Source organism: Zingiber officinale, chromosome 9A (genome assembly GCF_018446385.1).
Source record: "Zingiber officinale cultivar Zhangliang chromosome 9A, Zo_v1.1, whole genome shotgun sequence".
Taxonomy (NCBI): domain Eukaryota; kingdom Viridiplantae; phylum Streptophyta; class Magnoliopsida; order Zingiberales; family Zingiberaceae; genus Zingiber; species Zingiber officinale.
The window spans coordinates 4,146,163-4,163,699 of NC_056002.1; the positions used below are offsets into that span (position 1 = coordinate 4,146,163).

General features: G+C 36.9%; 1 protein-coding gene and 1 long non-coding RNA gene across 3 annotated transcripts; one reads left to right on the forward strand and one right to left on the reverse strand.

Moving 5' to 3' along the window:
- Nucleotides 1-448: 448 nt before the first annotated feature.
- Nucleotides 449-2,777, reverse strand: LOC122021519. Its single transcript, XM_042579642.1, has 2 exons — nt 2,162-2,777; nt 449-489 (listed from the first exon to the last, which is right to left on the reverse strand). The coding sequence occupies exons 1-2, from the start codon at nt 2,775-2,777 to the stop codon at nt 449-451; spliced, it is 657 nt and encodes a 218-aa protein (XP_042435576.1).
- Nucleotides 2,778-13,258: 10,481 nt separating this feature from the next.
- On the forward strand, nt 13,259-17,152 carry LOC122021840. Of its 2 annotated transcripts, XR_006122655.1 has the most exons (4): nt 13,259-13,646; nt 13,741-13,822; nt 14,863-14,919; nt 16,810-17,152. It is a non-coding gene; the product is annotated as an uncharacterized LOC122021840 (long non-coding RNA). The 2 variants fall into 2 exon arrangements; XR_006122654.1 differs by lacking the exons at nt 14,863-14,919; nt 16,810-17,152 and adding an exon at nt 14,372-14,761 and having other exon boundaries at nt 13,261-13,646.
- The last annotated feature ends 385 nt before the right edge of the window (nt 17,153-17,537 follow it).

Sequence of the window (17,537 nt, forward strand, 5' to 3'; positions counted from 1 at the left end):
TAGTAGGTTCTTGTAACATCCCTAACTTCTACTGTGTCTTTTATTGACTTTTTTTTTCAGGGAAAACATAAAAAAACAAAACCTTTGGCCATACCATATACTCATTCTTATAGATACCAGTATACACCAAAAGGGAGTAATGGGTTAGATGCGATGATGTAAACTCCAGAAAAAAAGAAAAGTAAACTGAAATGTCAAAATGTCCAGAAAAAGAAAACTAGTAAGTCCACAAAAAAAATAACCCATCCATTATTTAACCATCATAACCTTCCAAGACAATCCATGCATAAAATATGACAGACTAAAGAAAAAATGTCAAACTCTCCTAACCTATCCAAACAGTCTAAGCATGAAATCGAAATCCCTTACGAATAGCTATATAGAAATATTGACGGGCAGAAGAACACGTAAGGTCCTCGGGCTTCAGTGCACTGTCAATCCAGTCCATTCAAGCATCGAAGCCTCCTATATCATCAACATCATTCTCACCTGCATCATTCAAATCTAGTGAGTCTAACGACTCAGCATGCTCCAACCATTAAAACAAGTAATATATATACATATCAGCATGCAATAAATACTTTTAATGAAATTAGCTTTGCCGTTAAAACCATAGCACAAGCACATGCATGAACATTTCTTTAGAAAACCATAGCATAAATCATTTCCCCTTTTTTTTTTCCTTCTAATCATTCCAGCATTTGACATTTATCATAATAATCACTTAGGTGAGCTCTATTCATTATACGTGATTAGCTATATCGTAGGGTCGATTGATCAATCTTAGCATATAAAACCATGATACCAGGCGGCGAGACGGCAGCAACCACTTTTCTGTTACTGTGCCTTAGCAGTTGGTGGGGTCTCCAGCAACCCTTTTTGTCACTGGGCCGTGGCCTATGGGAATCTGGTGTCGGGCTCCCTCTGGGCCTTCTCCCTCCCAGAATTCCCATAAATCGTTATCATAATCACTTTGTCACAATCAAATCATATCTTTCAAAATTTTCTTTTTTTTTTTACATTTTTCATCACTTAATTAAAAAAAAATACAACATGCATTTTTACCATCTTTCTTAAAACCAAACCTGCACCATATATTTAGCATATATAAATATTCAGCATATATCATTAAATTTCATAAAGATTCCATAACATTTTAATGTAAGCATTCTATAAAAATATAACATGCATTTTTATTATTTTTTTCTTAAAATCAAACATGCACCATATATTCAGCATATATATATATATATATATATATATATATATATATATATATATATATATATATATTCACCGTATATCATTAAAATTCATAAAGATTCCATAACATTTTAATATAAGCATTCTATAGAAATATATCATGCATTTTAATCATCTTTCCTAAATCAAACATGCACCGTATATTCCCCTACCAGCAGCCCCCTTTCTATCCATGAGCAACCTGAGCTCTATGACATGAAATACAATTTTTTTTTCTTACAAAAATAAGCAAAAACGTGGCTACACCAGTGCATAACAGATATTTCATGCATGTATTTTCAATCTCACAAGTATGGTATGAATGCTGAAAGAAGGAATGTTGGAAGCATGCCTTTGTGTGTAGAAGGTACTAAAACTTAATCCTTGATGCAAAGAAAGAACACCGGGAGGGCAAGACACCTAAATCTTCGACTTCGCCTCCAAATAACTCACGAAAATCTCTGCTGGTATGGGGTGTGTGCCGCCGCGAGAGGTGAGAGTTGAGAGCCTAGGGTTCGTGTGAGTTTTAAGTTGAATCCCCTTGAAAAGTGACCAATCCTTGATATACAAAGGGTTAGTAGGCTGGGCCCACTAATCCTTCTAAGGCAGGCCCCTTTAAGCCCTAAAACACGTGGATGTTCTATCTTGCTTTGATAAGTTTTAACAATTATGAAAACTTATCACCACTGTTATTAATGTTATTATTATTATTATTATTATTTGTATCATTATTATCATTTTACATTAAATAATACTTATAATGTACCAGTAATTTTGTCAGCGTCATTTTATTATCATATTTTACCATATTTTATTATTTCCTAAATTTGTCTGGATGTGGTCTTTGTTAGCGAATTTTGGAAGCGTTACAATTTCTCCCCCCTTAAATAAAAATTTCGTCCTCGAAATTAAAACTCACCGAATAACTCTGGATATCGACTCCTCATATCAGCCTCAGTCTCCCAAGTAGCTTCTTCCTCTGTGTGATTCAACCATTTGACTTTGACCATCTTTACGACTTTGTTCCTCTGCTTCCTCTCCTGTCTAGCCAAGATCTGAGTAGGTCTCTCCTCATAAGACAAATTTGGTGTAAGATGCAGTGGTTCGAAATTCAACACATGTGAAGGATTTGACATGTACTTACGTAGCATCGAAATGTGGAACACATTATGCACTCCGACAAGATTCGGTGGTAAAGCTACTCTATAAGCCAGGGCTCCAACTCTATCGAGAATCTCGAAGGGCCCAATAAATCTCAGACTTAGTTTGCCTTTCTTGTCAAATCTCATAACACCCTTCATAGGTGCTATTTTCACAAATACATGGTCACCGACTGCAAACTCGAGATCCCTTCTTCTTTTGTCAGCATAACTTTTTTGTCGGCTTTGAGCGGTCCTCATCTTGTCTCGAATTCTCACTACCAAGTCTGTTGTATGCTTCACGATTTCTGGCCCTAATTCAGCTCTTTCCCCAACTTCATCCCAATTGATAGGTGATCTACATTTCCTTCCATAGAGTGCCTCATAAGGAGTCATCCCTATAGACGACTGATAGCTGTTGTTATAGGTGAACTCCACTAGAGGTAACTTCAGTTCCCAACTGCCCTAGAAATCTATCACACAAGCTCTTAGCAAATCTTCTAAAATTTGTATTACTCTCCCCAACTGGCCAAGAGGATGGAAAGCTGTACTAAACAATAGCCTAGTTCCCATAGCAGAATGCAGACTCTTCTAGAATGACGATGTAAACTTCGGATCTCTATCTGATACTATCGAAACTGGAATTCCATGCAATCTGACTATTTCTCGGATGTACAATTCTGCATACTGGGTCATGGAGAAAGTCATTTTCACCGGTAGGAAGTGCGCTGACTTAGTGAGGCGATCTACTATAACCCAGATGGCATTGAATCCCTTTACTGTCTTAGGCAAGCCTACTACGAAATCCATAGTAACGTTTTCCCATTTCCACTCTGGGATGGGAAGTAGCTTAAGCATCCCCGCTGGCCTCTGATGTTCTACTTTGACTTGTTGGCATGTCAAGCATTCAGATACAAAACGTATGATGTCCCGTTTCATACCTGGCCACCAATATAGTAACTGCAAGTCTTTGTACATCTTCGTACTTCCCGGATGAATAGAGTAAGGCGTATTATGAGCTTCAGTCATGATTTCAACCCTAAGAGAATCTCCACTAGGAACCCAAAGTCGTCCCTTATATCTGACAATACCATCCTCAACGGAATATAACATCCGACCCTTAGATTCATCCCTCCGTCTCCACTTCTGTAACTACTCATCAGTAGTTTGTCCTGCTCGAATTTGATCTCTCAAGGTAGACTGCACTGTTAGAGTAGATAGATTAGGAGCCTCGCCCCTGGTATACATCTCCAGATTGAACCTCTGAATTTCTGCCTGTAGAGATTTCTACACTGATAGCTGGGCAATGACTGCTGTCTTCCTGCTTAAGGCATCTGTAACTACATTAGCTTTTCCCGCAGTCATAATCCTTCACAAGCTCTAATCATCTCCGTTGTCTCATATTCAACTCCTTCTGTGTGAAGAAGTACCTGAGGCTTTTGTGATCAGTAAAAATTTTGCACCTTTCACAGTATAAATAGTGTCTCCAAACCTTCAAAGCAAAGACTACTGCTGCTAGTTCGAGGTCATGAGTCGGATAATTCTTCTCATGCAGTTTTAATTGTCTAGACGCATATGCAATAACTCGCTCATGCTGCATCAGAACTGCGCCCAGACCTAGCTTTGAAGCGTCTGTATACAACACATACCCTCCTTGTCTTGAAGGCATAGCTAACACTGGCGCTGTAGTAAGAGCTTGCTTCAACCTCTCAAAACTTTCCTGACAATCTAATCCCCAAATAAATTTGGCATTCTTCTTTGTCAGAGATGTCAAGGGTATTGCGATGGAAGAGAAACCCTGGATAAATTTTCGGTAGTAGCCAGCTAAGCCTAAGAAACTACGTATCTTAGTTACACTTTTAGGCACTGCCCAATCTCTGACTGCTTCAACTTTAGAAGGATCGACTTCTACTCCATTTCTTGAAATAATATGGCCTAAGAACGCCACCCTCTCTAGCCAGAACTCGCACTTGCTGAATTTTGCAAACAATTTCCGGTCTTGTAATATCTGTAAAGTTGTTCTCAAGTGCTGACTATGCTCCTCCCTGTTCTTGGAATAGACCAGGATATCGTCTATGAATACGATAGTGAACTGATCAAGATACAGCCGAAATATGCGGTTCATAAGATCCATGAAAATTGCGGGGGCATTTGTCAAACCGAATGGCATCACCATAAACTCATAATGCCCATATCGAGTCCTGAAAGCCGTCTTATGAACATCTGCCTCCTTTACCTTCAACTGATGGTATCCAGATCGAAGATCTATCTTTGAAAAAATCAATGCTCCTTGCAGCTGATCAAATAAATCTTCGATTCTCGGCAACGGATACTTATTCTTTATTGTGACCCGATTCAGCTCCTGGTAGTCGATGCAGAGTCGCATACTCCCATCCTTTTTCTTCACAAACAACACTGGCGCGCCCCATGGAGAAAAACTTGGGCGGATGAATCCTTTATCTAACAGATCTTGAATCTGATCCTTCAGCTCTTCCATTTCTGCAGGTGCTAGACGGCATGGTGCCTTAGAAATTGGCACTGTACCTGGCATTAGTTCAATGGAAAACTCCACCTCTCTCTCGGGCGGAATGCCAGCCACATCATCAGGGAATACACCTGAAAACTCCCTGACAACTTCAACATCCTCAATCTCCTGCCTGACCGAATCTGACATTGAGACAATACTAGCTAGGAATCCTTGGCTGCCTTGTTTCATAAGCTTCCTCGCACAAATACAAGAGATAATAGGCGGTATCTGTCTGTTCTGAACTGCCTCAAATATAAATGACTTCCCGTTGGGTGGTCGAATAGATACCAACCTCTGCCGGAAATCTATCGAAGCTCTATTCTTAGATAACCAGTCCATGCCAAGTATGATGTCGAACTCAGGCATTGGAAGTACAATAAGATCTGCCCGAACCACATTCTTTTGCAACCGGAGCTCCAGATTCTTCACTATCTTGGTAGAGATCATTTGATCACCTGAAGGAATCGTAACACTAAAACCCAAACTCATAACCTCTGGTAAAATCTTTAGTCGCTTCAAGAAAGTCTCGGATACAAATGAGTGTGTAGCTCCTGAATCCAGTAGTGCATAGGTAGCTACACCTACAATAAATATCCTTCCTGCGACAATAACACCACCAAAACTATTTAAACCTCATGAATTTTAGGCAATTACTATCATTTTAAACCTTCACTTTTCGCAATTTTTTTTTACATCGATTCTTCACATATTTTGCACTTAGGTCCCCAATAGTTCTTCATTTAATTGGATTTTAATGATATATGATGAATATCATGTAATCGTAATTCACTAAATTCCATGTTCCTCAAATCATTCTACTAACAAAGTTTGACAGTTCACGTAATAAGGCAATAAAAATGTTAACACAATTAGGTTACCTGTGATAAGTGTAGTGTCTGGCTCTGCCTCCTTGGCATGCATCACATAGGCTCGACCAGTCATAGGTTGTTGCTTCTTTGGGTAATCTTTAGCTTTATGCCCATCTTCTCCACAGATAAAGCACTTGTAAGTACCCCACATGCACTTGCCATAGTGTTGGCGGTTGCACTCCTTGCACAATGGCTTCCCCTCAATCTTTGGGGCAGCTGCATTCTGCTGTGGCTTAGGTTGCCCTTGAGACCTCTGCTGCCCTTTCTGTGGCCCTGTATATGGCTTCTTATTATGTTGTTGCTGTTGTTGTGGTGGTGGCCTCTTCTTCTGCATCTCCCATGCTATGTCATTCAGAGACTGCTATGCTCTATAGGCCCTAGCAACTGCATCATTATAATTAGTAGGATTGGTCAGCAAAACATCTCGTCGAATGGTAGGCCTGAGTCCATCTAGGAAATGTCTTAGCTTCTCAACAGCATCATCGACGATTAAGGGCACAAAGTGATACCCCCTATCGTACTTCTTCACAAATTCAGCTACAGACATGTCTCCCTGTCGAAGACTCATGAACTCCCTCTTCAGTCTCGATCTCACATCAACGGTGAAATACTTCCCGTAGAAGATCCTTTTGAAGCCTTCCCAAGTCAGGGTATTAAGGTTAACCCCTCTTTCAGCTCCCTCCCACCATAGGGAAGCATCATCCTTTAGCAGATAAATGGCGCAACGAACCCTGTCGGCATCCTCCATATTCATATAACGGAAGATCACCTCCAACGACCGGATCCATCCCTCAGCAACGAATGGATCGGTAGTACCAGAGAAGTCTTTAGGATCCATCCTCCTAAACTGTATATAGACATCTTGCTGCTGCCCCCTGATAGCATTACCTGCATGCTGCTCTAACAACTTAGCCATCCCTTCGAGAACTCGAGTAGCAACATCTGGAGGCGACGGAGCATCATGCATCTCCCTCTCGCCTCTATCCCTATCCTGATCCTCTTCTTGACATCCTTCTGGCCCACCCCTCTGCAGAATACGCTTCGGTGGCATAACTGCAGTAACGTCCCAATCCAATACATAACCAACATGCATTTACATTTACTAAGTTTAGCCTTTTAAGGATCATTCCATAAAGCATTTAGTTCTAGCAATTAACCATCTATTGGCTGGAATTATCTAAGCATGCATGTTTAAGCATATTTATCAATTATCTTCTAAAATCAAGTGGGCGTGCAAATTGAAGCATATATTTAATAAAAGAATGCAGGTGATATCATAGAATCAATTGAAGCATTAAACTTACTTGGGGCTTGATAACTTGAGCTTCCTGGAACTGACAGTAGACACCACCCTTTACAAGAAACTTGGCTCTGATACCAACTGTAACATCCCTAACTTCTACTGTGCCTTTTATTGACTTTTTTTTTCAGGGAAAACATAAAAAAACAAAACCTTTGGCCATACCATATACTCATTCTTATATATACCAGTATACACCAAAAGGGAGTAATGGGTTAGATGCGATGATGTAAACTCCAGAAAAAAAAAAGAAAAGTAAACTGAAATGTCAAAATGTCCAGAAAAAGAAAACTAGTAAGTCCACAAAAAAAATAACCCATCCATTATTTAACCATCATAACCTTCCAAGACAATCCATGCATAAAATATGACAGACTAAAGAAAAAATGTCAAACTCTCCTAACCTATCCAAACAGTCTAAGCATGAAATCGAAATCCCCTAAGAATAGCTATATAGAAATATTGACGGGCAGAAGAACACGTAAGGTCCTCGGGCTTCAGTGCACTGTCAGTCCAGTCCATTCAAGCATCGAAGCCTCCTATATCATCAACATCATTCTCACCTGCATCATTCAAATCTAGTGAGTCTAACGACTCAGCATGCTCCAATCGTTAAAACAAGTAATATATATACATATCAGCATGCAATAAATACTTTTAATGAAATTAGCTTTGCCGTTAAAACCATATCACAAGCACATGCATGAACATTTCTTTGGAAAACCATAGCATAAATCATTTCCCCTTTTTTTTTCATTCTAATAATTCCAGCATTTGACATTTAATCATTCCAGCATTTGACATTTATCATAATAATCACTTAGGTGAGCTCTGTTCATTGTACGTGATTAGCTATATCGTAGGGTCGATTGATCAATCTTAGCATATAAAACCATGATACCAAGCGGCGAGACGGCAGCAACCACTTTTCCGTTACTGTGCCTTAGCCTATAGTTGGCAGGGGTCTCCAGCAACCCTTTTTGTCACTGGGACGTGGCCTATGGGAATCTGGTGTCGAGCTCCCTCTGGGGCCTTGGCCCGTAAACGAGGTCCCTCTGGGGCCTTCTCCCTCCCAGAATTCCCATAAATCGTTATCATAATCACTTTGTCACAATCAAATCATATCTTTCAAAATTTTCTCTTTTTTTTTTTTCACATTTTTCATCACTTAATTAAAAAAAATACAACATGCATTTTTACCATCTTTCTTAAAACCAAACCTGTGCACCGTATATTCAGCATATATCATTAAATTTCATAAAGATTCCATAACATTTTAATGTAAGCATTCTATAAAAATATAACATGCATTTTTATTATTTTTTCTTAAAATCAAACATGCACCATATATTCAGCATATATATATACAGAAATATTATGCTGTGGTGCAATTCTTGCGGTTTTGCTGCGGTACTTGCCACGTCAGCGAGTCTTTATATCTGCACCTGCGAAGAAGAAGACAAAGAACAACGGCCTGGACCGATCAGGCTCCAACCTGATCGGTCTGGGAGTCTCCTGATCGGTCTGTGGACCGATCAGGCCCTAGTCTGATCGGTCCCCAGATCGATCAACCAAGCAAAATCTGTCGAAAACGCTAGCAGACACAGCGCTGCCGATTCTGACCGGATTCCGGCAGGATCGCGACTGGATTCCGGCCGGATCGCGGCCAGAATCGGCAGCTCTGTGTCTGCTAGCGTTTTCGGCAGCTTTTGGCCACGAAACGGCCAGATTCCGGCCGCCATCTGACCGGAATCCGACCGCGATCCGGCCGCGATCCGGCCGACGGTGGCCGGGCGTCCAGTGGAAGGTCGGCAGTCGGTGGTTTGGAGAGGTCGGCGAAGAAGACGAGAAGAGAGATGATGCCGCGTTTTTTTTTTTTTGGCTTTGACGTGGAATGCCAACTCATCTCTACCGCACCAAACCGCAAGAATTGCACCGCAGCATAACATTTCTCTCTCTCTATATATATATATTCAGCATATATCATTAAAATTCATAAAGATTCCATAACATTTTAATATAAACATTCTATAGAAATATATCATGCATTTTAATCATCTTTCCTAAAATCAAACATGCACAGTATATTCCCCTACCAGCAGCCCCCTTTCTATCCATGAGCAACCTGAGCTCTATGACATGAAATACAATTTTTTTTTTCTTGCAAAAATAAGCAAAAACGTGGCTACACCAGTGCATAACAGATATTTCATGCATGTATTTTCAATCTCACAAGTATGGTATGAATGCTGAAAGAAGGAATGTTGGAAGCATGCCTTTGTGTGTAGAAGGTACTAAAACTTAATCCTTGATGCAAAGAAAGAACACCGGGAGGGCAAGACACCTAAATCTTTGACTTCGCCTCCAAATAACTCACGAAAATCTCTACTGGTATGGGGTGTGTGCCGCCGCGAGAGGTGAGAGTTGAGAGCCTAGGGTTCGTGTGAGTTTTAAGTTGAATCCCCTTGAAAAGTGACCAATCCTTGATATACAAAGGGTTAGTAGGTTGGGCCCACTAATCCTTCTAAGGCAGACCCCTTTAAGCCCTAAAACACGTGGATGTTCTATCTTGCTTTGATAAGTTTTAACAATTATGAAAACTTATCACCACTGTTATTATTATTATTATTATTATTATTATTATTATTATTATTATTATTATTATTATTATTATTATCATTTTACATTAAATAATACTTATAATGTACCAGTAATTTTGTTAACGTCATTTTATTATCATATTTTACCATATTTTATTATTTCCTAAATTTGTATGCATGTGGTCTTTGTTAGCGAAGTTTGGAAGCGTTACAGTTCTAGTCTGCAACATATCAATTGGTTGAATTGATAGTAGGAGGCTATATAGTCAAGTACTAATATACAAGGAAAATATTAGTGCATTAAGATTAGCATGTAGGTCAATTAATAACTTAATCTCACAAGTCATGGATATAAGATATCAAGTTCACACATGGATATATATTAGAGAGCATGTATTGAATTCGTCATGAGAAAATTTCATAGATCGTTATATGAGTAGCATAAATATTCTCATAGTGACTATTGGTATAAATAGTCCTTAATTAGACCTAAAATCACTACGGTTCACTATATAAGGAGTTGTGTACTTTGGTATCGAAAAATGTCACCTGTAACAAGCTGGACTATAAAATCGATTATTGGGTATACAATAAGTTATGCGAAAGGATGTGAGTGACGTAGATGAGATTTATCTCTTTCATAAGACTAAAGTGATATATGTGGGTCCCTTGATTAAGTAGGACACAAGAATATATCGTTATACTCAAATTAGTCAATATGAGATATTAAACTTATTTGATTGAGTGTGTCTACTTAGGGGTCAAGAAATACAAAGATTGATAAGATGATAACACGGTCTATACCTCATTAATAAATCTAGATATCAATGATAGAAGAATCAAGTTATACAAAATAATATACACAGAAAGGTTAGGTCAGTTCTTGACATTCTTATCACTTGGGTAGCAATGATGCATTGCTAGATACTGCTCATTACTTGTGTATCTAAAATGATTTGAGAGACACTATCAACATTATGAGAACCGATTATGTCACATGCAAAAACATATTGATTTGGAGATAGGTTTAATTTAGTTTGACTAAATTATTATGGGCCTTAAGATTATTTAGCTAAGTCTAATTTGAATTAGATTTATTGAGTTAGACTCAAATGAATCCAATCATTGGATAAGTACAATCTGAGTTGAACTCATTGGGTTAGATTGAGTCTAATCCGAGTTAGACTCAATTGAATCCACTCATTAAAGAAAAATAATGATGATTAATTTGGATTAATCATGCATTAAAGGAGGAAGACCAAACGACAAAAATCATTGGTATTCATTAGATGAATATAAAAGGAATTTTTTTACAATGAAATTTTGGGGTAAACCTTTTAGTCTTCTACTTCTTCTTCCTTTGGTCGAACCCCTCTTTGTTGCTAGTACTCAAAAGGTGGTTCTTCTCTGATAACAAGTTCGTGCGATAAACGAGTAGCTTAGTCGTATGGATACCAAAGAGGTGCGGCAACTTAATCACGCTGAGATCTGCATCTGAATCAAAGTTGTTGTCGGGAGTACCATTCATGCATCAAAGATAATTATTTTATCTAATAGAGTAGGAAAACATAGTATACAGTATTGACTTGGATATCTGGAGGGATCCTTTTTCTGCTGCGTGCATTATTATTTTACACATAAGATCCCTTGAGAGATAGAATCCATAAGATAAGAAGAAGGCCCAAATTGTACGCATAAGATCACCTGAGAGATGAAATCCATAAGATAAGAAAAAGGCCCAAATTAACTCAAAGGCATTGAATACTCTTTAGTGTGGATTGATCAAAGAAGAACTTAACTGGATCGAACTATTCGAGAATGCCAAGGAACTCTGAGACAAACTAATCGAGTTGCACGAATTTACTGTAATAAAATACCTAATATTAAATACTTTAAAGTATTTGGGTGTTCAATTTACATATTAAATATAAGAGAATATTTAGGAAAGTTCACCTCAAAAGTTGAAAATAAAATTTTGATAGGATACTCAGTAAATAGTAGAGGATACAAAGTTTACAGGGTCATCTCGAGGTTCCACGAGGCCCTAGGCAAAAAAAAAATCTTTAATAATATTTTTTAAAAAAATTAAAATTTTCTTTATTCTTTTTTATTCAGACTTGGGACCGATAACGGCGGATTTATTTTTAAAAATAAATTAGATTTAAAAATGCATGTCGTGTAATTTTAATTTGATGATATTTCGAAGTTTGACTATTATCAACACAAATATATAAAAAAAAATCTGATGCAATTGCTAATAATTTAGGTTTGGGTTCATAGTCCATTCCTTTCATAAATTTTAAAAAAAAAGAGTAAAAAAAATATTACTGAGTAAAATAGGAGAAGGATGTCTTCTTAGAGAACCAATGATGAAAGAGGAAAAAATACATAGAACATTAAAAAGAGAATGAGTAGATGTTCAACTAATTATAAAATCAGACGAAATAAAAAGAAATTAGTTGTAAGGTCTTATATAGTTATATTATAACTTTAGGATTAGAGAATATAATAATTATAATTAATATGTAATTAAATATAGTTGAAGAGTACCGTGGAAATTGAAATAAAATAAAATCAAGTAAAATCGTTGCATTGGAATCAATACAGAATCTAAAGCAAAATCTAGAGAGCACTGAAATGGAAATCAAAGCAAGTCAAATTAAAGTAAAATATGCAACTAGAACGGAAATCGAAGTAAGTCAAATTAAAGCAAAATATGCATGCGTGCATAATGCAGCTTGGGACTGCACAGTATATCTTTTAAATGCAAATATTAGATATTAAATTTATTTATTTATTTTTAACTAATAATGGGCCTTAAGTTTTTGGGGGCCCTAGGCATAGGCCTTAATGGCCTATGCCTTGAGCCGGGCCTGAAAGTCTATAATAACGGTACACTAAGAATCAAAGAAATAACAAATATAAAATTTGATGAAAATCCAAGGAACCTAACTCAAATGAAGCTCAACCTCAACCAATTGACTTTGGTTGGGCTAGTCTTGATCAAGGGAGAGCAAATGAAAACCTAAACAAAATAGGAGAACCCGAAGATGAACAAAATCAATCACAAAAAAAATGAACAAACACAAACGGAGTCTAAAATAGCTAAGACCACCTAGTTGAATAAATAATAGGTGATCCAGACTTAAGAGCTCAAACTATATCATTATTTAGAAATTTAAGTCAAATAGGTTTAATTTCTAAGATTGAATCCAAAATAGTAGAAGAATCCTTATTTGACCTAGACTGGATTATAGTCATGCAAAAAGAACTGTCCCAATTTGAAAGAAATGAAGTTTGAGATTTAGTACCATTACCCAAACATAAAAAAGTCAGAAACAAAATAGGTATCTAGAAATAAAGTACATGAAAAAAGAGAAATTATTAGAAACAAAGTTAGATTAGTAACTAAAGGATTTATAGTCATGTAGATGATGGTAACTTAATTACACCATATTTGAGATCCTTGATCCATCCCCTTTCTTAATATATTAAAATTTGAATTATGATTCTCATAGAATCTCCTCAATGAAAACTCATAGCGACTGAGTTGGCACCTAGCATGGCTACACCCACCTCAGTCCACCTCACACACAAAAATCATGGACATGGCTCCTCTTTCACGACCCGTGCACTAACTTTCCTCCTCCTTCCTCTTTCGCGAAAGATACTCTCGTGACCTATCTCTCCTCCTCCTCCTTCCTCTTTCACGATTCTCCTTCGCGATTCTCCTCTCATGCCCTAACTCTACGCCTCCTCCTTCCTCTTTCATGAAGCTCCTCAGCAAAGCTCCCAAGCCGCTTCTTCCCTCTCGTTCTCAAAGAGAGGAGTGAAGCCCGTCCCCTTCGTGCCCTAAGTTCTTCGGCCGCAGCCTCGCATTCTCCTTTCTCTTCCTCCTAGCGAGGAGCGAGCCGCTTCTTCCCTCCCATTCTCAAAGAGAGGAGCGAAGCCCGCCCGTCCAAAAAAACAGTGAGTTTTTTTTTCTTCGTTCGTGTTTTTGCTTCATTTGCGTTTCTCCCTCCCCTCCCCTAACTCCTTCTTCTTCTTCCCTCTCCCTTCCAAGGAGTCGAAGCCCTGACCTAGCTACGGGGTCAAGTTATAGCACCAGCAGACAGGGAGCACATCAAGTTTGAGCACTCTTTGAGGTAATCAACTTCTATTCCGTTTCTTCCTCTTCTTCAGTGTTTCCATGGTTTGGTAGGTGAGATTAAAATGTTCAGGTTCTTGAAGAACCTGCCTTTTTGATCAGTCATGGAATGCCTTTGAGTTTTACTGGTAGGTGGGATTTGTGCATTAACTTAATTTTGAATGTTCAAAATACTTGTAGATGCTGTAGATTTATCAATAACAAAGAAAGAAAATATATCTATGGTAGTAATGCGAAATGAAAGTTTTTTCTTCAATATGAACTCTAAACAAAGTAGCTAGGTATTCATGTTATGAATTGGATATAGTATTTGTTAGATTTCCAGTCAATTTTGAACATATGGATTTACCTTGGAATTCACTTCTCCTTTTGATCGCTAATATCCAAAAGGCATTATTGATTTTCCCTTTTATTGTTTTTTTAAAGAATGCCATGGATTATTATTTAAAATCAAAGTAATAAAAATTTAATTATTAGATTGCTATTTCATGGTTGAATCAAGTTACAGTAACATCGACAATACGAGATTTCAACTTGTATTATGTAGGGATTGCGGACAAAGAATATTGGTGTGTATTTCTAAATCAACCAAAAATTCTGGAAGATACTATTACATATGTGAGCAACATGGATGACAAAAGTGGATGACGACCGATACTAGTTCATCCTGTAAAATTGAAAGTGAACATAATGCTTCTCAAGAACATAATCCGGGAATAATCAATGTACCAAAATTCATTTGGATATTAGTGATGGTGAACTTAATTCTCTTAGCTGTAATTCAGATTGGGTTGTTAGTTCATCTGTTTAGTTAGTGTTAAGTAATATTTGTGTTGTAATGTAACTAGCTAAATGTTTATAATTCTGGATGCAAACTTGGTTTGTTAGTTTATATCGTTAAATACTGTTGAATAATGTTGGTGTTGTAATTGTGATATGATAATGAGTGTTTTCTGTTGTTTCAATAAGTCTCTGTGGTATGCCTGCATAACAAGTTGCTACCATCTCTGATTGAAATGATAACAAGTTCTCATGCAGGTAGAAGGGATCATCATTCTGAAAACGATATGTCAGCTTAATGTAAGGTTGTTGCAGGTAGAAGCGATCAATCAGTTTATCTCTAATTGAAATATTTTTTTTATGAATTTCAATAAAGATTTGGTCTTGACATAAGTCACCGAAAAGGAAAATCATAATCTCTCTGTTCTTTACTTCTATTAACCCAATCTATTTTGCTCTTTCTGGCTAGTTAAGTTTTCTTTTCATTGATGATATCTATGTGATGCCATTGATTTGAGACAAGGCATATTGTAAAATTTATGTGGTGTTTATGCTAATATTGTGGTTCGTTTTAGTCAAATCATCCAAGGAAAAAATTTACCTAGGTGAAGTAGTAGAACCATCATGTTTTCACAGTGGATGCTAATTACCTGAAGGAGATCGATAACTATCCACTATGATAAGATCTTCCTGGACAACATATCCATGATATGGTCCTAGAAGAACCATGGTTTTGCTTGGAAGTGCTTGTTTGATGCAACAGTTCCTTAAGAATGTAAAGCAACCTAACACTTTCATTCATTAAATGCACTGATAAATTTGCAATTATCTTAAAGGAAGGGTTACAATTTGATAACTATACACTGAATTTGTTTTCATAATATATGAATCAAGAGATGAGCTTATAAAAGATGAGCCCATCAGGAGAAGATGGCATGCCAAGGAAATGATTTGCCTTTTGGTTTCATTTTTGTGTTGGCTAATATGTTTTAGACACCTTTCCCTCAATTCTTCAGCTATGATTCTTTTATTTTCAGTTTCCTATTGATATTTCTCTTGTGTTCTTTGTGCTGTAGTCTTCTGCATCTATGGTCTAAAGGCACTATATACTATCTTGTACTCATAGAAGCATTAGCTTTGTTTTGCAAAATACTACAAAGGCACTATATACACTAAATGAATGAACCTTTCTCTTGATATCATTGGCTTTTCTAAGTATATTTAGATGTGGAAGTTCATGTTCATGTAGACGTTCATATATATTTAAAACAGCAATGAACTAGGCTTCAGGTACATATGAGCTCAGCTACCAATTCAAGTTTTAAATCAGCATGCGGGTCATACAGCAGCTTCAGAAAAAACTTCAGAACCAGTAACTCCCTGTAGCAGTTTCAACACTTCATATATCGTAGAAGCTCCAGCATAATTTCACTCAGCACAAAGAGCTGCAAATTGAAAGAGTCGGCTAATAGAATAGCAATTATGCAAAAGGAAAACGGAAACCAACATTTTTTAACTATAGATATCAATTTCTATATTGAAAATGATGGCTAGAAAACAATATTTTTACAATGATTCAATATACATCAGGAATCAGTATAATCATTCACGAGCAATGATATACTCAAGGAAAAAAACTCAAGGAAAAGTTCAAGGATAGACACATAAAGTCATGGCCCACCAATTCACTTTTTATAGCCCCATCACTTTATATATCTATTCTTGAGCTTTTCCTTGGGTTTTTTTTCTTGAGCATATTATTTTTCAATCATTCACTGGCACGTGTAATTTATAGACTATAATTGTGTGCTTGGTAAATAAAAATAGTTATTCTATAGTCTATATATCTCTGGAGTAAGTATTGTACTAGTTGGCCAGTCAAACCGAGAAGGCGAACAACTTGGTCTATTAGTTCTGCAGGGTAAATTTGTAGAATCAAATTGAACTCATCCTGCCAATTAAACTAGTTGGACAAAAGATTTCATCATAGATTATATTTTTATAAATGTGAAAAATATTATTCATTGGCTATTCCATTGTATGAACCAAACAAGAAATACTTCATTTTATTTCTCATTTATGAATCAAACACATCATAATAGCCTCAATCCTCTCTCTTATATGAGCACAAGTTCCTTGGATTTAGCTGCATCTGCTATCATTTTGGTGATAAGCATCTGATGTAATTCATTTTGGTGATTGTAGATGTTAAACAAGGACCGCGAGAAAGCTGAAGACTCCAAGCCTTCTGCAACTACTGCTATTGTAAACTAGGATCGCATAACCCTTTACTTTCTACTACAAGTATTTTTATGCACTGAAACACGATCACTTAGTTTATCTAGAGGTCGATTTTGCACCTAACGTCGTCTGGATTCTTGCTTGGCCGCCAAGATCACTCCAATGTATTATCACATAGCAAAAACATTTAATTCATTCGAAGGTGATACTTTAATTATGATTATCAATTTGTTAGTTACGTTGGATCATATATTTAAGTATTTGGGGCTCAAATCAAATAAATAGCTTATGGTGTAAATTTTATTTTATTTTTGTAGTAATGACAAATGCAACATTGATCAACTGCTCTGGAGCAGTGTTTCAATTGAATCGGAGGGAATTTTTTTCTTATTATATAAAAATAAATAAATCTGGATTAGCCAAATTCATCCAGTATTATCATCATATTTCACCAAATAAAAAAAAAAGGCAAACAGATAGTCATGATGATTCCTCTACAATTTGAGATTACCTAGAATAGCAATTGAAACAATGAAATAACTAACCAGATGCATATGATGAGCTTAGCCACCAATCAAAGTTCTAAATCAGCATGCAGGTCTACAGTAGTTTCAGAGCAAACTTCAGAACCAGCAACTCCCTGCAGTAATTTTAACCCATCATATATCGTAGAAATTTTTTTAAAACTAGCT